The 21,921-nt window shown below is 40.0% G+C and overlaps 2 protein-coding genes across 2 annotated transcripts in view; one reads left to right on the forward strand and one right to left on the reverse strand.

Moving 5' to 3' along the window:
- LOC119661284 (muscle-specific protein 20-like) overlaps window positions 1-21,921 on the reverse strand; it is a 166,904-nt gene that overhangs the window by 83,594 nt on the left and 61,389 nt on the right. The gene's annotated exons all lie outside the window — the stretch shown is intronic.
- On the forward strand, window positions 736-21,570 carry LOC119660158 (protein takeout-like). The gene is made up of 6 exons (XM_038068962.1): window positions 736-1,063; window positions 13,996-14,094; window positions 14,168-14,321; window positions 14,419-14,552; window positions 14,613-14,762; window positions 21,288-21,570. The coding sequence occupies exons 1-6, from the start codon at window positions 958-960 to the stop codon at window positions 21,467-21,469; spliced, it is 825 nt and encodes a 274-aa protein (XP_037924890.1). The 5' UTR covers window positions 736-957; the 3' UTR covers window positions 21,470-21,570.

Below are 21,921 nucleotides of genomic sequence, written 5' to 3' on the forward strand. Positions count from 1 at the left end.
ACGGTGGATTGTACGAAAGTACTGTGTATAGGTCCAAACAAAAAATGTTGGTCTTAAACGGAAAAATGTTTCAATTGTTTTCATTAAAAAAAAGACTCATTTTGGGGCTACCTAAGAGCAGCATAAAATTCAGTGAACTTATTATGGAGTTTAGGGGAAGGTTCAACCCCTGAGCACTTATATTGTAGGGGCCCTTTGTGCTAAATATTCAAAAAACATATTTTGCGCGAAACGATGTGCTGGTATGAGCAGTAAACTTATTCCTTACTCTTAAGGACCAACATTAAGATAACAACAGTGGTTTTCAGTCCACCATTTCTTCTTTTCTGTGCACTATTTGTTACATTCGAATGTCATATTTTATCTGAGTGGTGATGAATTAACTTTGTTTCAATGTCAGCCGGTTGGAATAATATTTATCTTATTGCAAATCACATGCAGAAGCCATCTACTCTCAAGCTTTTTATTGGGACGTCTCAGCTGCTTTGCAGTCAGTTTTTTTTTTTCAAATTCTCATTGAATATCAAAATATGTATGTCTGTAATATGAGAAGCATTTAAGCATCAAACCACCTTACACTCGGTAGAAATGACCTCAAGGCAGAAATATTATAGTAGTTAAATTAATGGCTATATTTTGCAGGCACAGATAGGGGATATGTATATTATCCACGCACACTTATCTGGCAACAATTAAATCTTAACTGATTTTCCTCTTAGAGGAGTTAATCTGAAGTTATAAAGTATCGGGTTAGAACATATCTGGTGTCACATCGGAGTTTTGCGTTACTTTGTTCGGTACATCGTACAATTATTTTCGAGATATTAAGTTATTAAAAAGGAAGAGTTGTTATGGTTTTAATATAAAATTGTAGCGAAAAGTGAGTGAATAAACGCAAAAGGAAGACCCGTTTAGTGTTAGCACTAATATTTCCAAGATAAGCTTTCACTAGAGTGTATGAAACTCAAAATGAGAAGCAGCGTAAGGTTGTGTTCCCTCCTTCTAACTTTGAGCCAGCTAGCACCCCTTGCAGTTGGTGTATCGCCGTATTTAACAGAGAAACGTAAGTGCCAAGTTCATTTTTATACTATGATTGTACCTAAGGTAAACGTTGAGTTCCTTTTAGTATTCAATTGCGGTAATTTAAAAAAAAAATATTTAAATGGACCTTGAAGGACTTATCACAAAAATAATGGCGGATTTTCTAAAACTTCCGGTATGATGGAGGAAGGGTTTGAGCGTCATTGTCCTGATGAGCAGTGGGTTCGAAATTTGATTGCTGTGTTGATGAACCACTTGGTGTAACTGGTCGCCTCCATATTTAACCAATTCGGCTGTAATTCCATCGACTCCTGGCGACTTATGATTTTTTAGCCGATGAATTGCACGGACTGTTTCTCCTAAACTTGGTGGTGGCAGTATTTGTCCGTCGTCTTCAGTTGGCGGGACCTCCAACTCGCCGATGTTCTGGTTGTTCAGTAGCTCATCAAAGTACTCAATCCATCGCTCTAATATGCCCATTCTGTCGGAAATCAGATTTCCCTCTTTGTCTCGGCAGGATGAGCATCGAGGTGTATAAGGCTTCATCCTGCTGACTTGTTAGTAAAACTTGCGAGCCTGGTGCGGTTGCTCCCTGTACTTTTCTAGTTCACAGACTTGTTGGTTCTCCCAGGCTTCCTTTTTCCGTCTGTGAAGTCGCTTCTCCGCTCGACGGAGTTCGTGATAAGTCTCTGCGCGTGCCCGCGTTCTTTGAGAATGCAACATTACTCGGTATGCGGCATTCTTCCGTTCCGTTGCTAGCTTACATTCATCGTCAAACCAGCCGTTCCGACTCCTTTTGCGGCTGGGGCCAAGTATATTTGTGGCCGTATCCATGATAACGTTCTTCAGGTGGTTGTGAAGATCATTTGTTGATGCTTCATCTCCAGGTCCTCCATTGACTGCGGTTATTGCGGCATCCATTTCCCTTTTATAGGTGTCGCGGAGGGTTGTGTTGTGGATGGCTTCAGTGTTCACTCTCACCTGATTGTCAGAGGGGATTCTAGGTGGTATTGTTATTCGAGCTCGGAGCACCATGCCAACGAGATAGTGATCCGAGTCTATATTGGCCCCCCTATATGTTCTGACATTCATCAAGGCTGAGAGGTGGCGGCGTTCGATCAACACGTGGTCAATTTGGTTGAAAGTGGTCCCGTCTGGAGAGGCCCACGTATGTTTGTGGGCCGCTTTCCGCGCAAACCAGGTACTTCCAAAAACCATTTCGTGTGACCCTGCTAATTGAATAGTCCGCAGTCCGTTATCATTTGTTTTTTCGTGTAAGCTATGGGAGCCAACGTATCGCCTGAATACGGGCTCCTTCCCTACTTGGCTGTTAAAATCCCCAAGTATGATTTTGATATCATATCTGGGACAGGCTTCGAGGGTTCTTTCTACTGCCTCGTAGAAGGTATCCTTCTCCGACTCTGCAGTCTCCTCTGTAGGGGCGTGAACGTTTATGAGGCTTATATTTCTAAACTTGCCTCGCAAGCGCAGAGTGCATAGCCGTTCGTTTATACTTTCAAAGCCGATAACAGCAGGTTTCATTTTTTGGCTGACTAAGAAACCTACTCCGAGCACATGGTTTACTGGATGGCCGCTATAATATATGGTGTAGTGGCTCTTCTCCAGGAAACCGGTCCCTGTCCATCGCATCTTACCCTGAAATAGCAAATTGAATTAAGGTATTGCACATTCAGAATGTCAAAAATAGTGGTGCCATTTCTGCTCCTGTCGACTCTTAGCAACAAGCATCCATGATGAATTCAAGCCGTTGACCTTTCCTGATAACGGCCGGAATTTCAGAAGTTGCCACCATAGACTATGGAGAAACAGGTGTTCCCATTAGAGCCACGCCCCTATTACCCATCGTGACACCTAGACATTGAACTTTCTCACGAGTGCTACGTCAAATACCATTTAATGGACATTTAACCTTTCCTTTTTCTTATTAAATGATGGATTTTATATATATATATTAATTGACGTTGAAATACTCTTGACGTTGAAATTCTGAGATTCATAGACTTCAGGGCCGTCTAAAAATTGATATAGATATGTGACTTTTCATAGAAAATATTTTGGTGCTAATCATGTTGTCCTGCAGATTGGGGTTGGATAGGGCTGACAACCCTACACGGAAAACCGACGTTACGAAGCCACAGTAGGAGCCTCAGACAGGATAGACTTTACAAAAACAGACCCGGCAATGACAACGGAATAACGATTTGTACATTTTCTCATGGAACTTGCGCTCCCTGTACAAACTGAAAACTGCTCAGCAGCTAACCGATACCCTGTCCCAATATAGGCTTGATGTACCAGCATTGCAGGAGGCAGCGACCGGTTTCCTGGAGAAGATTCACTGCACCATATATTATAGCGGCCATCCAGTAATCCATGTGCTCCGAGTAGGTTTCTTAGTCAACCAAAATATGGAACCTGCTGTTATCGGCTTTGAAAATATATGCAAAAAGTTATGCACTCTGTGTTTGCGAGTCAAATTTAAAAATATAAGCCTCATAAACGTTCACGTCCCTACAGAGGAGACTGTAGAGTCGGAGAAGGATACCTTCTATGAGGCAGTTGAGCGGACCCGCGAAGCATGTCCCAAGTATGATATCAAAATCCCGCTTGGAAATTTTAACAATCAAGTATAGATGGAGCTCGTATTCGGGAGATACGTCCGCTTCAATAGCTTACATAGGGATACCAATAATAACGGACTGCGGGTTATTCAGTTATCAGTATCGCACGATATGGTTGTTGGAAGTACCTGGTTTGCGCGGAAAGCGGTCCACAAATATACATGGGGCCAGACGGGACCATGTGGCGCGGCAGGATTCGCAGCATTCGAAATTTATTTCGAATGTTGCGAGCGAATAGATGGCGCGGATCTATCCACTTTGCGTGGCACACCAAGGGAGTGGAAGATCGCAGTAATTATGTTTTTTTCAGAGGTATTGCCTCAGGCCACCGCGTGAACCTGTCGATGATTGTGAGGCAATACTTATAACCATGCGAGTCTCGCAAAGGCCCTATAATGTCGAGGTGTATGGTGTGGAAACGCTTGGTAGTGCGGGGGAATGAGCCCACTTCTTTCCTAACATGCCTGGAGACCTTACATTTTTGGCATGCGATGCACTCTCTGGCCCAGGAATTAATATCCTTGTTCATGGAGGGCCAGAAGTATTTTCCGGTGACTAACCGGTTTGTTGTCCTGATGCCGGGGTGCGCCAAGTCGTGAACTGCGTGGAACACTTCCTTGCGAAATGTGGCCGGAATGTATGGCCGAGGTCCCTTTTCCGAGTCTTCGCAGCAGAGCGAGAGGTTTGAGCCGAAGATGGGCAACTCCCGAAATTTGTATTTGGGGTTGGACTTGAGGCTCTGAAGTGCTGCGTCATCCACTTGCGCCTTGGCAATAGCCGAGAAATCGAGTGAGGCGGGGATGTTAACTTCGGAGACACGAGACAAAGCGTCAGCAACAATGTTGTCCTTCCCGGACACGTGCTGGATGTCCGACGTAAACTGGCTTATGAAGCTCAGGTGTCGAAGCTGACGAGGGGACGCTTTGTCGGGCTTCTGTTTCAAAGCGAACGTGAGAGGCTTATGGTCCGTGAACACTGTGAACGGCCTGCCTTCTAGGGAGAACCGGAAGTATTTGATGGACAGGTATGCGGCGAGCAGTTCGCGATCGTAGGTGCTGTAGTTCCGTTGAGCGGGATTCAACTGCTTCGAGAAGAAGCTCAACGGCTGCCAAACTTGGTCCACCTTTTGGTGAAGGGCAGCACCTACTGCGATGTCAGAGGCATCAACAAAAACGGCTAGGGGTGCATCTTGCAGAGGGAATGCCAAGAGTGTAGCGTCAGCCAGTTGTTGACGAGATTTGTCAAACGCGCAGATAGCCTCTTCAGACCACACGATCTCTCGTGTGTCCTTAGTTTTGGGGCCAGCCAAGTACGCGTTCAAAATGGACTGGAGATGGGCGGCCTTGGGCAGGAAACGACGGTAGAAGTTTAGCATGCCCAAAAACCTCCTCAACTCCCTCACTGTCTTTGGACGCGGGAAGCTTGTGATTGCTTGCACCTTGTCTGGGTCGGGCTGTATTCCTTCAGGGGAAATGAAATGGCCGAGGAATCTCACCTGTTGTTGAAGGAATTTGCATTTCTCAACGTTTAGGACTAAACCGGCCTCAAGGAGACGTTGAAAAATGCACTCGAGATGGGCTAAGTGCTCAGACTCAGTGGAAGAAGCGACCAAAACATCATCCAAATATACGAAACAGAATTCGAGGTTTCGCAGGACTGAGTGAATGAACCTTTGAAAGGTTTGCGCCGCGTTGCACAATCCGAAAGTCATCCGGGTGAACTCGAAGAGTCCAAAGGGTGGTGTCGCCTAAGGAACTGGACACATGCACGCATGTGCTGATCAGGACGGATGCCGTCCGGAAGCCGCTGCAGCCTCCATATGAGGGCCCGTACCGCGTTCTCGAGCGGGGAGAACATTTCTTCCAGCTCGAGATCGGTGGTCACAAAAAGGCGGTCTCTTTGTCCAGGCTGAAACCCGCGTGCGCCTCGAAGCAACGTCGTGTCCGCTTTGTGGATTAACGGCGAACGAAGTTCGGGGATCAGTCGCTGAAACCCCCTAGGTTTCATCTGGGGGCGGAGTGATGTGGCGCGGCAGGATTCGCAGCATTCGAAATTTATTTCGAATGTTGCGAGCGAATAGATGGCGCGGATCTATCCACTTTGCGTGGCACACCAAGGGAGTGGAAGATCGCAGTAATTATGTTTTTTCAGACCTGTCACTGAATTTAATTATTAAGTTGAAAATTGCTAAAGAATATGGAAGTCCTTTTTGAAAATAGAATTTGAGTTGAGTTTACTGTATAGAATTCGCGTTGAGTTTGCTGTATAAAATTCGCATTGAGTTCGCTTAAATATTTCAATAAAAATAATAAGTAATCATAATTACTTAATTGGATTACTTAAACCACTTTCAAACAAATTGACCACGTGCTGATTGAACGCCGCTACCTCTCAACCCTGATGAATCTCAGAACATACAAGGGGCTAATATAGACTCGGATCATTATCTCGTTGGCATAATCCTCCGAGCTCGAATTACAACACCACCTACAATCCTCTCTGACAATCAAGTGAGAGTGAATACTGAAGCCATTCACAACATAGCCCTCCATAACACTCAGAAATGGATGCTGCAATAACTGATCTGATGATCTTCATAACCACCTGAAGAACGTTATCATTGGCACGGCCACAAACATACATGGGCCCAGCCAAAGGAAAATTCGGAACGGCTGATTCGACGATAAATGTACGTTAACAACGGAACGGAAGAATGAATACCGAGTAATAATGCGTTTTTAAAGAATGCGGGCACGCGCCGAGACTTATCGCGAACTCTGTGGAGTGGAGAAGCGACTTCACAGACGGAAAAAAGAAGCCCGAGAGAAGCAATAGGTCCATGAACTAGATAAGTAGAAACAACCCATACAGTTTATATGCTTAAAAACCATAGGTCACTAGAGGCCGCTGGAATTATAGCCGAATTGGTTAAATATGGAGGCGAACAATTACACCAAGAGGCTCGTCAACTGATGCTCAAAGTGTGGGACAGCGAATCAATGCCTGACGACCGGCAAAGAGGCATTATCTGTCCCATACATAAAAGGAGGGATACCAAGCTGTGCAGCTATTATAGAGGTATCACGTTGTTGAGCATCATCTATAAGATATTCTCCGCTATCTTGCTAGGCAGGATAGCTTCATACTCTCAGAACATCATTGGCCCATAACAAAGAGGTTTCACTTCAGGCAAATCAGCAACAGATTAGATTTTCTCTGTGCGGCAAGCGATGAAAAACTGTTGGAATATGGATAACACTTACACCATCTTTTCATCGACTTTAAGACCGCCTATGATAATTTCTCCTATTTAGGGTTGAAAATCACGAAGAAGAAATTCGCGCACTGTTGTTGGCAACTAACAGGGCCTATTTCAGCTTAAAACAGGTCGGAATACCGGAAGCTCGCGCTTCGGGTATAAAGGTTTTGTGTTCATCTTATGTAAGAAATTTCAACGCACATTTCTTTACCCGTATATAGCAACAAATCCAACATAATCCTTTATATTTTTCCATATTACACTCACCCTAAACAAACAAACTGCCTATTTCCGAATACTGTACACATATATGCACGTATATCAATTGATCGTACCCATATTTCCGATTTACATCTTATATCTATCTAAATTAGGCACTACCCGCAAAGTCCATTAGCACGCATATACTATATACTTACATACACACATGTCTCGTTGGAATAATTGATATTCATATTCAAATGATTAAAGAACTCAAAGAAAATAATTCTTTTCCACCCAATTCATACGAACTTACTTCCTGTGGTATTGATGAATTGATATGTGATGATGACGTCATGCAGGTTGTAGAGTGCACAAAATTCACAAAAAATTGTAAAGTTTCACCCTCTATAACTTTGTTAATAATAGTTTGATTTTCTTCAAACTTGACTAAATTGTGCATTATGTTCTTCATTATACGCATGTCAAATTTTGTACTTTTGCGATGAACATAAGGGGGGTGCCGGGTAAATTTCTAAAATGTGGAAATATACTATTATTAACTTTATTTGTGCAGATATCGGAACCGGATATATTTTGAGGCCTAGATTTCGTAGAGTTGCACTACTGTGATTTTTTTCAGATTTTTCGGTTGGATAGGTTCTGAGAACGAGACCTGTTACACTTTTTGATGGTCATATTTGGAGCCCTCACTCCCCTATATTTCACCCAATATCAAATATTGAACCAGTTTCGAAAAGTACTAATTGAGACCTTTCATTTGATACCCCACATGACTACATTCTGTGAAAAAAGATTTTGCAGCCTCCTTTCACATGTATGGGGAGCCCCTGCTTAAACTTAACACAAAATGGCGTCAGTTGCTGCATGTAAAGGGAACGGCAGATCACATACTCCTACCAATTTTCATGACAATCGGTCTAGCCGTTTCCGAATAAATCGGCTGTGACAGACAGACAGACAGACAGACAGACAGACAGACGGACAGACAGACAGACAGACAGACAGACAGACAGACAGACAGACGGACAGACAGACATCGAATCGATTCTAATAAGGTTTTGTTTCACACAAAACCTTAAAAACTGTTCCGCTCGAAACGTAGGGTTAAAGCTCTTACTGTACAAGATAATTATCTCGTCAGTCTTCATGTACTACGAATTCTTGGCCGCGTTCGAGAGAAAAATCCTCTCAAGGATTTTAAGCCCCATACATGAGAATGGACGATTCCGTAGCCCACATAAGGACAAAATCTGTGTGCGATACAACGACCATATGTTTGTGGATAAAATTCGGCTCAACAGGTTGCTGTGGGCGGGTCACCTAATCCGTATGGATGAGCATGAGCCTGCCCGTAAAGTTTATGAAGGCAATATCTATTGTAGAAAAAGATGATTAGGCAGACCCTGCCTGAGATGGAGCGATGGCGTAGGTCAGGACGTGAGATAGGTTTTAGGGATATCAAATTTGTGGACCTCGACGCAAAATCGCAATGCCTGGAGTTCCACGAAGGCATAGACCAGATACCGGTTATTGCACCGTTGATGATGATTAGTAAAAAAGATCTTCTATCTTTCTTTTAACTTCATTTCGTTTTGACTTCCGCTTTGGTTCTTTTTATCTCGGCGCGAACATCAAGTTGAGGTTTTTCCGCGCCAGTGCTTTCTCTATACTGCTATGGGGGAGTAACCGTTAAGCCTCCCGTCCATGTTCAGTTCGGCCTGCAGTTACGGCAGAGGACCCTCCGTTGCATCCCGGCCGCCAGTTAAACCGAAAGCTCCATCCACGTATCGGCAATCTCGCTTTCAGATGTTCTACTTGTATCGTTAATTCGTGTGGAGCTCCGTATAAATTAACATTTAGTATTGGCCAGTTTTTCCAGTGCGTACTCAATTTGAGTAGATTGGAGTTTTTTAGAAAAGTATTTATATCCATCAGCAGAGACAGCGCTTGTTATAAGCTCGTCATACAAAACCACTTAGTTGTTTTCTGAATTAAAACTTCTTATCCTACGCGAGTTGACTACATTGGACAGTTTTCCATACCACTATTCCCAATGCAACTTTGTTGTTCATTTGTAGTGATTTTGCTATTAATTTCATTGTTCCAAAGGACATCATACTAGTTTCCGACTTTAATTTTGCTATGCACTGCTACACACAACTATACCAGGTATATAAGCTATATTTGTCTGGTGGGGGTGTTGGGTCCTAGTCGGACTTTGTGCTTAGTATTATCTGATTTATCCGTAGTAACAGTATATGATGGTTGACTTACACGATCAGTAAGAATACCCAGATGAGCTTCTATGATAGTTTTTTACTCCGTGGGTGCTCAGAGATAATATTGAAAGTACACATTCTGTTATTAATTTTATGTGGCAATGACCTTCTCCATTGTAGCGTAGTAGACTCCGGTCGTTTGCTTATTGATGTCTTCTCCGTTTCTGCCTTAAATCGTCTTTTGTTATCCAACAATGTTTTTGAGTAAAACTGGCAGTCGTGAAAACGACTCCTAAAAACCACTTCAATGAGTGCACCTTTTGTTTCTGAAGCCTTTTTCTGATTGAACTCACTCGTGGAAGGAGAGACATACACATGATAGCGCCGGAAGTTGAGAGGCAGATGCTTTACTAGGATATCAAGTTTCCAACCCTAATTAATCTAGAGTCGTGAATCGTATTGATAGCGGGTAAAGCACCTATCTGAAAGCAATACAGAGCCCTGAATGTGTTTTTTTTCTACCCGCGTTAAAAAGGGATTCATCTAACTATTATTGAAGGAAACATTGGATTAAATATGTTTCTACCGTTAGTACGCTTCTTGCTTTACGCAGGTTAGTCGTTATTAACGCATATTGCCATAGCCAACATCATTTAACACTAATTGGGAAAAATTATTGCGATAAAAAATGACTAACCTTAGAAATATACCTCCCTCAATTAAAACATGATACAAGCAAGTTTTAATAAAAATCAAATCACTATTTTCGAATGACATTATTGAAAAGCATCAAATTATTCAAATTCCAACTCGTTGTAACCAATATACATATATTACATTGAGCTTCAGTTCAGGTAAAGCATAGACCTTGTTGCGGTTGAATAAAATCTAATGTGGAAAAAACCTGTAAAGTAGGTAATATAACCAATAAGCATACATACTTGTATCTATCGATGCATCTTTCTAAACAGCTGTTCATAGATACTTCTCTATCAGCGAATGTATAACCTGCAGATACGTTGGTATGAATGCCTACATGGGTATCTGCAACTGTAGCAATCCGGAAGCGATTCACGCATTTTGATTACAATTCTAAAACCTTTCGAAGGCCGGTTAGTCACTAAGAATATAATTCCAGAAGAGGCGCTATTTCATACTGCCTATTATTTTCAGCAATTTTTTTATTTCTATTGGACATATTAATCTAAATTAATACAGGTTCAAAATTAAAAACTGGGGACAAGGTTTTTGAATTAGTGGATTGTTAATTGTGCTTCTGGAGGTATACACAGGTTAACACAATACAATCAACCTCGGAATGAGGATGTGGATGGATTGCTTTGTCATCAATTCCTTGCAAACATTAAATAATGATGGTGATTCAATCAAATTTATACGCCACAGTTGTTGACCATAATATACATATGTACGTATGTTTCAATGTTCACCAAAACTGTTCCAGAAGTTTATGATCATCCTTGTACTTTGAAGTCACGTAGCTCTATAGTGATCTCTTAAAAAAATGTTTAATATATGACTCAACAGTTATCACTTCCGTCAATTGTTGTGCGAATTAATATTGACATCCTTTTTGATGTGAATTTACCACGGCCCAAGATAACCTAAAACTTAGCAGAAATTGAATTCCAAAACGTATATCATTAAAGGAGATGCGGAAATATTTATGCATCATATGTTCTGTTAACACCATTACTTCTGAGCCTGGTAGGGAGTTGGCGAATGAATCTTTTTGCGATTATTTTCCGTAGAACAGTTGGCCCTAAACAATCAGTGGACTCATGATTTTCGAAGCATGGATTACCCAGTGGGACTCATGATTTTCGAGGCATGGATTACCCAGTGGGAAGACCATCAAGGTCATCGGTTTCCTTCGAAAATATGTATGATTGATTTAATATCATTCCCATTAGACCAAGATGCACATCGCTTGTATCCGCTCACCGTGATGACGAGCTGGAACAGTTTTTAAATTGCTGCTTAGTATCTTAAGCAGCCGCTTCGGGCGGCTTTGGGTTCTTGGAATTGAATTTTAAAACCAACGGTTGTCAGCTTGGGTGACATGCCCCCATCATTGAAGCCGCTTCTCTCGCAGCTTTTTGCCGATGAATGCGACGTAAAAGCAATCGCTAATCCAGCGCAACATTTTCGTCTTCATAACCGTGCATTGTAGTTTTCTGACCATCTTTATCACTAGAAAGGTACCATCAGCCAATGGAGAACTGCGCTATGAAATTGCTCCACCCATTAGCGCAACCTGAATGAAGTGGTTGTCCGCAACTGGTGCTCTTTTTGATCGATGTATCATCGAAGTCTCAAATCTAAAATTTACCACAATGACGACTGTCATGTCGCCCTCTATGGTTCTGAGTGTTGGCCGACTATAAAAGACAATGAACGGCTTCTTGCGGTAATGGAGACGAAAATGTTGTGTTGAATTAATGGCGTGATACGCCGAAACCCAAACGGCATGAGGACTCTGACCCTGAACATCCTGAATTCGTTTAGGTATTCAAAGATTTTCGTTACTGGATGTAATGCTACCGGCTGTAGTTGTAGCACATCAGCACCAGAATGCTTACAATACTTCCGGAAGTCTTCTTGCTTTTCGACAGGATAAACTTTGCAGTATGTTCGTTTGGTTTTGACAGAAAAAGTTTGGTGTGTTTAGCAACGCTAAGGCTCAGCCACCTGTCATTATAAGACGCTTCTTCCCAGTTTTGAATAGCAGCATTAGCCAGTGCAACTGACACCACAATTGCTGGTTTCGGTTCGGGCATGGGGGAAATTGAACCGTCTTTTCCTAAAGCATCTGAGATTTCATTTCTCTCTACACTACAATGGCCGGGTATCCAGAGTAGTTCCACCGTATTGAATCTAGAAACAGAGTTTAATCAATTTCGACTATTCACGAACGATTTTTAAACTAATCAAAGGGCTGTTCAATGCCTTCGATGCCCTTCAACCGCTAGCTAATCATCGAGGTTACCGCTCTTAGCATGGCATACACTTCAGTCTCAATGACCGTTTTATATTGCCCCAAGGGGAAGGCCCACTTCTCGTTTTTATTTGAGAGGTAGACTGCGGCTCCAGATCGCTGTTCTGTTTTGAGCCATCGGTATAGAAAACGTTAATATATCCTGATACGCATTCTTCTGACTCATCCCAGTTTGCGTTGCTCTCGGTAAAAAGAGAAAACCACTTTAAAACTTAAACATGGTAGTTTTGAATTCCAACAACGAAAAATTAATGCGCCGAAACACTAGGACTACCAGATTTAACTGAATTTGTTCCTTATCAAGACCGCATTTAATGGGTAACATTCCTAAATTTTCCATACTTAAGCTCTTCATTTTTTCATGTCAGCTGACAGCTAACATATTGAGGCAACTTTCATCAACTTTGCAGGTTTGTAAGTTTAGAGTACTGTTAAATTGGATATAAAATCGATTTTGAAATTTCTTGACAGTTTGAACAGTTATATCTTCAAAGTGATGATGCTCTTTGCATTTGGAAAAATATCCATTTATTTATAAGAAATTTTATGTAGTTTCCGGAAATGATATCAAATCTGCGATTAAATGATGAAAGGTGTGGGAAATTGCGACTTTTGGGAGGGTCAAGTTTTTGATACTATTCACAAAAAACTCTATAACTCTGTAACGTTAAAAGACACAGTGCCCATTCCCTGGACCAATTAAAATTAAAAACGAAACACACTTCAAGAAGAGAGAAGTCAGTGCCAGAGACAGGAAGGACGGATATAAAGTAAACAGTAGACCGATTTTAACAACGCTTTATTGCATACAGAACCCTCAAAATAGAGTATAAATCAACAATCGAAAAAGCACGAATTGAAAACCAGAAAGTTAAAGATTAAGTCTAAATGGAAACCGATGCTGGATTTGATAGTGGATAAAGCAAACCATGATGTGGAGTATACTCGCCATTGGCGTAAAATTTGCTACAAAGTAGGTCAGTAAAATAATTTTTTCCACCTAGATTGCCCCTTCGTCCACTGTGCTCTGGTGGCCCTGGCCCTTCTCGTACATCTAAACTGGCAGTTGCTCTTCCTCCTTTCTGTTTTAAACTTGTAACTTTTTTTCTTAACATTTCTAAATCGTTTATTTTTAAATTTGAATTTGAGATGATGAAAAATTTGGCCATTTCGTTGGAATAATGACAATTATCCTATTTTTTGTGTTAAAACATATTTTCTAAAATATGCAGAAATAAAATATCTTTTACTTTTTATATATTTTAAATACATATATATAAGCAAACAAACAAACTAAAATTAGAAAAAAAATTGCATAAAATTAAAGGAAGTCCCCAGAAAATGACAGCCGTTTTCAGGAGATTTTTAAAGAGGTGGGCAAAGAGATAGACAGGCTGGTAAAAAACGGAGGGATAGACAAGCAAATATGTGGACACAAGATACACATCAAATTGTTTTTAAAATTTTTTTCCCTTATAGAAAACTGTAGACCTGTAGCCTTTCAGTTAAATGTCTTTTATGTACAAGACTTTTCTTGAATTTTATTTACATTATAATATGAATTAATTTGGTGATTTTGAATCCTTACAATAGCCAGTTATATGCTGTCATGTCAAATAAATGATGCGGACTTTGTCAAATGTTCTACAAAAAGTGTGCAGCGGGTAATGGATACAATCATCGAAAACCAGGGTGAGATAAACAAAACTGCAATGACTGTACGACTGACTGTTATAAAAGTTATCATATTTAATTATATACTCAGGGCTTCCTGGGCTGGACAGTCTTCCACCAATCGATCCACTATATGTCAAAAGAATCAGGGTTGATCAAAGTGGTAGTCCGGCCGTAAATTTAGATGTAGAGCTCACTAACATTGTGGTCAGAGGATTTAATAAAATGAAAATAGTTGAAAGCCAGTGAGTTTTAAAAATTTTAGAAATATTGATAGCAACTACTCTACCTGATAATTTTGATATCTTAATTTGTTTTTGTTTTGTTCTTGCTCATATATAGGGTAGATCCAAAAGATTACCACTGGGAAACGAAAATATTCCTGCCAAAGATGAGTATTCGGGGTAATTATGGCCTTAAGGGAAGAATCTTGCTGATCAATTTGAACGGACATGGCAACATGTCATTAGAGATTGGTAAATTTATATGCATGTCGCAACTCCAACCATTATATTGTTTGTTTTTTTCTCATACAGATACCTTGAACATCGACTTGTACACAACGGCAAGATTGTATGAAAAAGGAAACTTCACATTTTGCAACGTGACTGATGCTAAGGCATCGTACACAATCGACAAACTTAAGACGAGATTCGACAACCTATTCAATGGAAATAAAGAACTAGGTGAGTAGACTGATGGTTGCAATGGTAAAACCAATTATCAAAGCAGACTACAATTTCCGTGATCTTATGAAAATATTCATTTCAAGCATCCAGGAAAAATGTTATTTGAAAGATTCAAAGAACAAAGTAGCAGCAGAGAACCAAATAAAATAAAACCAGATTCCTTCGAAATGATTTACGGTCACGTTTTGGTTGGTGGTTTCAATTGTTAGCTTTTCGTAGAGTTTTTTCTGACTATACTCACGCTAGGAATCTATGTGAAGAGGAAGAGAATGTTTACCCTTCGCAACTAGGAAAAGTCATTGCTTAACTTTTTCAAGCCATCATTGCCATCGCCAATTAATATAAATATTTTCACTCTTGGGTTTATCAGATTACAGAACCCTTTGGAGTCACCGAGTCCAGTAAGCCATTCAACTACCAAGATACTTGGCTTAGGGATGTATTTGTGCGAATTTAGGTCCGTCAAGTCTTTCAGAAGATTCTCATCAGTTTATGATAAATTTTATACGCATCGCAGCGAAAGAGATCTGTACACGCGCTTCTGTTGTGTTAATGACAAGAACATTTATTCACCAACAGGGGAAGCATTTTTCAGCACGCCTCAACGAACAGCTTCACAAGCGTTTGGTGTCTAACTCCACTTATCATCTCGCGACAGAAGTTAAAAAGGTACTGAAACGGATTAAACCTTGAAATGCAATAGAACTTGATAACATCGTAACATAGCAGAGCTCTGGAAACAAGGAGCTCGGACCCAAAAATGTGGCTCAATGATTTCCTCAATTGCGTTACTCAGGATGATTGGCAAGAAGCACAACCGTTTCAAAATGAGGTTCAAATTTACGACATGGTCTGATATCATGAGAAACAAGCAGTATTTACCGAGATCTAGTGCTAGAGGAAATCGTGCGTTGAGTTAAAGTGCACTACTTCAATCCGAGGAGTGAAACGCGCGGGTATATCAAAACCGCCTCGTGTCTCTATCCGTGGTCATCACTCGCACTCACTCACCACTCCTTTTTCTTCTTGTCATCGACAGTGGCAAACGGAAGATCCAACGAATCCAATGAAATGAAAGACACTGCGATTGTTAAGATTTTTTTGACGACCGATCGTAATGAAACAGGCACTGTCACTGTCAGTAGCAGTGACCTGCCCAGAACTGACCGATTTAAACATCTCGGGTCAATGCTATCAACCAATGGAGAACAGCGTTATTAAGTTGCTTCACGCATTAGCGCGACTTAGATAAAGTGGAGTTTCATAATTGGTACTCCTTTTGATCAATATTAAGGAACGTCTTAAATCCAAAATTTACCTAGTATCCAGTCCGCCTTGTCGCCCTTTATGGTTCTGAGTGTTGGCTGACTAGAAAAGACAATGAATGGCTTCTGGTGGTAATGAGGATACCCGCGATCAGCATGAGGTTGCACCGATCATGGAGAAGTTGATAGAAAGTCGTCTTCAATATAATTCACGTAATTCACTTGGCAAGATTGGTCTGGACATCATCTACGAGAAGATTATTTAGATCTCGATGTAAATTATTATTCTTGATGAACAATGTATGTGTATGTGTAATTGATATTATTCGAAGGATCTTCGACTGGGTTTGTTGGAGCCGTTTAATGCTGCAAATTTTTGTTACATCCCGTAACTGAATTCCATATATCCAGATAGGCTTAATAAAACATTTGCATAAAAGCAACTTACTGTCTAGTGATAAACTAGAATTCCGGCTGATACGTTTTACTTTTAGTTTCACATGCGTTCGCTTAGCTTTTATGTGTCTTCTCCAAGTAAGACACCAATGAGAGGGGAGCTAAGATATCTGACATTGTTATTTTATGGAATATTGGTTCCCTTTAATAAAATGGGCAGCCACATTTTCCGATTCACAATGGACACAACAAGGCAGTTTCTCCTCTCATTTGCGCCAACTTTTTTTTCGAATAAAACAGGAGGCATCCTCGGAATGCTTATGGGAGCATAAAAATCTAGATATAAGCAGACTATCGCCAATATATCATCGGAAACATACATCAGATATAAAAACGTCTGGTGCGCTTCTTTGAGGAACACCTGTTTTGAAAGGATGGTCTTTGCACGTCAAGCTTTTGCATATTTTATTAGAACAACTGTCCTTTTATATACGACATAAGATATCATACAAACATGTAAAATTTTTCCGATTTGGTACAATAGCCCTTGGTGTCACAGTCTATCGAAAGCCTGGGTAATATAGAGGAAAGCTTATCTTATTACCAAAATGATATGGTGAACATGTACTAAGGTAAGTCTACCCAAGTACTGGCCTACGTTGACGATATTGACATCATGGGAAGAACCACCCGAGACGAACAAACTACCTTCATGCAAATCAAGCAGGCGGCGCCGGATCTTGGGGTGCACATCAATGAAGGCAAGACAAAGTATATGGTGGCAGCGTCAGCACCGAAAACCAAACAATCAACAACATCAAACCGCACTGGTCAAACGGGAAGAATAAAGATAGGAGAATACAACTTTGAGACCGTTGATAATTTCTCCTATCTAGGGTCGAAAATCACAACCGATAACAGCTACGATGATGATGATGCTCTTACTGTACAAGACAATGATATTGCCAGTCCTCATGTATTCCTCGGAGACTTGGGTTCTTAGCAAGAAGAATTGCGAACTCTTGGCCGCGTTCGAGAGAAGAATCCTACGAAGAATTTTTGGGCTCCTACATAAGGATGAACGATTCCATAGCCTACATAATGACGAAATCTATTAGCGATACCATGACCGTCCGGTTGTGAATAAAATCCGACTCAATAGGTTGCTGTGGGTGGGTCACTTAATGCGTATTGATGAGGATGATCTCACCCGGAAAGTCTATAAGGGCAATATCTATGGAAGAAAAAGAAGACGAGGCAAACCCTGCCTGAGATGGAGCGATGGCGTAGGTCAGGACACCAGACAGCTTCTAGGGATATCGAATTGGTGGACCTCGGTGTCTGCAGTTCCTTATTAAGGCAGGCCTAGACCGGATACTGGTTGTTGCGCCGTTGATGATGATGATATGGTGAACATGCTCTGTTGTGCCATTTTTCGGTAGCCGGATTCATAGTCGGGGATTAATATGTTAGGAACAACAGAATATCTGATGTCAGCAGTTTCTCGATCACTTTTGATAAGTCAGGAAGCAGGATTATCGGGAGCATAATGCAACTTGGGTCGCATCTTTTCCTGTTTTTGTGACTGTAGAAGTTCTCCACCTGTTCAGAAGCGGCTAATGCGTTTCATCGCATGGAAGATCTTAATCAGTTGCTCGATAGCATTGAGGGAGAGTTCCTTGACCATCTTGCATGTAATTTTGTCATGGCCACATGTTTTTTAGGATCGAATTGTCTGATGATGCTAGGAGTATTTTTAACTCAGAAGCGCAGGTTCGTTTTAGCAGATGCGGGTGAGCATCCTGGAAGTTAAAATTTATTTTTTACTCGGTTTGGTGTAAAACATTTGGTAATACTAATTTTTCGGAAAACAATTAGTTGAAGGAAATATCTCCAATCAAGTGAAACAAAATTAAAAGCTACTGTTTTAATTGAGAGAAATCATCGTGGCAAAAACTAACAGCATACATATCCCTTTGCGAGTGTTTTTGTAACATCTTCATTGGGTAAATGTGCAAACTGACTTCACAAACCAGGGAAAGGCTATGTTATATTGAAATAATAAAAACTTGTTGTTTCTTTTTTGTTGGTGTGGGCATTTATTTTTGAAAATACCGTTATTTTGGGAACCATTTGTTTGCACTGATGAAGGGACCAAGTGGTTCCCGAAATATCGGTATTTGCAAGAATAAATACCCACACCAACGAAAAAGAAACAACAAGTTTTTATTATTTCAATTAATTAATCGTTGGAAACACCGCATAATTTCACTCTGATTATGTTATATTGTTTTAAATAAGTCGAAATACCAGAAGCAGTTGCTTTGAGTATAAAGGTTTTTTGTTCATTTTATGTAAGAAACTCTCTACGCATATTTTGCCATTTGTGAATGGCTAGAAACCCAAAATATTCCTCCATATCTGCAATAATAAAAAACTTGTTGTTTCTTTTTCGTTGGTGTCGATATTTATTCTTGCAAATACCGAAATTTCGGGAACCACTTGTTCTTTTCATCAGTTCTTACAACGTTGTTGAATACTTATATATGCACGTATATAAAGTATATATTATATATGCTCGTATATAAATTGATCATCCATATATTTCCGATTTACTTTGTGCGCAAAAGCATGCATATAAAATATGTATATTGAGTGTCCGGATAGCTGAGTGGTTAGAGCACAAAGCTGTCGTACGGAAGATCGCAGTTCTGATCTCACTGGTGGCGATGGGGTTTGTATTGTGATTTGCTACATTGTTCCAAATTTTCGTGGTGCCAGGAAGAACTTAGGGGAGTTATGCAGCCAATTATTAAAAATTATAGTAGCATACTATTATTAACTTCATTTGAATAGACATAGGTATGGAGGGTATTTCGGAGCCTAGGCACCATTAGTGGCAGCTTCTTGATTTTTTCCAGATTTTTCGGTTGGGTATTTTCTGAGGATGGCTTCGTTTTCGACCTTTTACTCCCGCACTCCCCACCTTTCTAACAAATGCCAAAACTAGAAACGTCTTCAGAAAGCACTAATCGAGACCTTTCATTTGATGCCCCACATGACTATATTTGGTGAAAAAATTACACCCGCCTTTTGCATGTAGGGGGACCCCCTTAAATTCAACGTTGAAGGATGTAACTCACTGTATGCTTGATCGTTCACCTTTCCACCGAATTTCATTTCTCCGAGAAAAATGACAGACAAACAGTAAACAAATTTTAATAAGGTTTTTATTTACACAAAACCTCAAAAACTAAAAGTTCCCTTTGTTATGGTATTGACGAATTTAGAATGGCCAAAATTTACATAAAATGTAAAAGTTTCATTAATAGTAGTTGGATTTCCTTCATACTTCCCAGAGTTTTGAGCTATGTTATCCCTTATGGCACTGCTACTGTTTTTGTGCTTCTAGCTTGAATTTAAGGGAGTTTTCAGCTAAACTTCTAAAATATTCGAATGTACTATTATTAACTTTATTTGTGCAGATATCGAAACGGTATGTATTTCGAGGCCTAGATTTGGTTTAGAAACACCAATGTGATTTTTTTCAGGTTTTTCGGTGAGATAGGTTCTGAGAACGAACCCCGTTACACTTTTTGAGGGTCTCACACGTTCTCATCAAATTTCGTGACTATCAGCTCAGTTGTTTCCGCATCAATCGACAAACAGGTAGACAGACGGATAGACAGACATCGAATTGATTCTAACAAGATTTTGTTTTGCACAAAACCTTAAAAACTGCTGTTCGCAATCAAGCGTGAAGAAGTGTATCGTTTCTAGCATCCACATCAATGTAGGTTTAATTAAAAGCATGATAAAAAAAATCTTCACGGAAAAATATCGCGTAATATGCTTTACGATTTTTCTAGCCTGAACCCTGCACCTGACACAATATTACGCGATTTCAATGTTAAGGCCAGGTATCTTCATACAGGTAGAGTAAATTTTAAGACGTTTGAATATGCAAATCTACGCAAATATCACAATATGTGCGAAAACGTGACTAGGAAGCTCAAAAAATGAATCTGAATATCTTTAGAAGTATCTAATGTCTAAATGTCTGCCTTTAGAAATGTCTAGTGAGAAATTCTATTAATTGATTGGACTAGTCAGCACGTGTTTTTTTATGTTCTCAATGTCTCCCACGACAGGACAGAGTGTTGATTGACTGGTGGGATTTATTAAGAATCATTGGCTTTTATTTACTCGTAATGAACAGGACAATGTGCTACTATTTATGCGATTGTGGCATGTCTTAAAATTTAATGATATATAATTATGAACTAACCTATCTGCATACGCTGACGCTGAGTATCTAATGAATGCAAATTAATGCAAGGAAGTTTTGTAGATTGAAAAGTGCAAATAAACCTTTCAATACAAAAAACTTACGCAAACTGACTTAAAGTTCTATTCTTCTATTCTCTGTTGACTTGTGTACTGTTTGTTTCGTCCTATCCAAAGAATTTTCGTGAAAATAATGATGAGATTACTTCATTTGAAAACAATGCGTACTTTTCACTACATTGTATGTGTAGAAATAAAACTCAAGGTAGGATATAATGGGTTGATTTCACTAAATAATTTACTTTTTGGCATTGAATACAATTCGCAATAAATTATATGAAAATTGAACTAAAATATTTAATTGTGGATAGGTCAGAAATCAGTTAGACATCTTACTCATATTTCAATATTCTCACAGTACATAGTTTGAATCTTTTGAGAAGTTTCAGAATATTATTAGACTTTATACCCAATATTTCAGGTGTAGAACAACAATGGTTAAAAACCCAATATTCTATTTTCATCAATATTAAGTTTTCCTTTGATAATTTCTTCATTTTATCTCTAATTTCAGAGGAAAGTACGAATGCATTCTTCAATGAAAACTGGGCCACACTCAACCAAGCCTTACAACCAATCATCCAATCTGCAATTTCGGAAATTCTTCTGAAGTATATGCGAGCCATCTTCCACTTTATTCCTGCAAACTTCTTCGTTAGTGATATACCCACGTCGAAGCAGCTTTACGGCGAGTAAAAGGATCTCTAAAGTGTTCAACTTCTGGGTTATAATTTAAGTGCAATTCTGGATGAATGGGAATTTATTGTTTAAATATATTACCAGGGAAAAAGATCGAATATTATTTTTAAAATTTGTTTTTTTGTTTTCTAATCCACATTTTAAGGCATTCGGTTTGATACGACTATATCAGAAAGGAGAGAGGGAAAGGAAGCAAGGCTAGAGTAAGATGGGTATTTTGAACGCGTGAAGCAATGAAATCAGCAGAAATGCATTTTTTCCCTAAAGAAGTCCAGGAACTATGTTGGACCTCCTCCAAAAGGTGGTAAGCGGCAGTGTGGCCTCACGAAGAGCACGAAGGCGGCAAAATTGTCCTGTTTAGCGAAAGTGACGAAAAAGACTCGTTTCACCACGAACTTGTCTGATGTCCTTCATACTGAAAACAGTAGAGTCTTTGATAATTACATTAG

The sequence above is a fragment of the Hermetia illucens genome, chromosome 1 (assembly GCF_905115235.1).
Source record: "Hermetia illucens chromosome 1, iHerIll2.2.curated.20191125, whole genome shotgun sequence".
In the NCBI taxonomy this organism is placed as follows: Eukaryota; Metazoa; Arthropoda; class Insecta; order Diptera; family Stratiomyidae; genus Hermetia; species Hermetia illucens.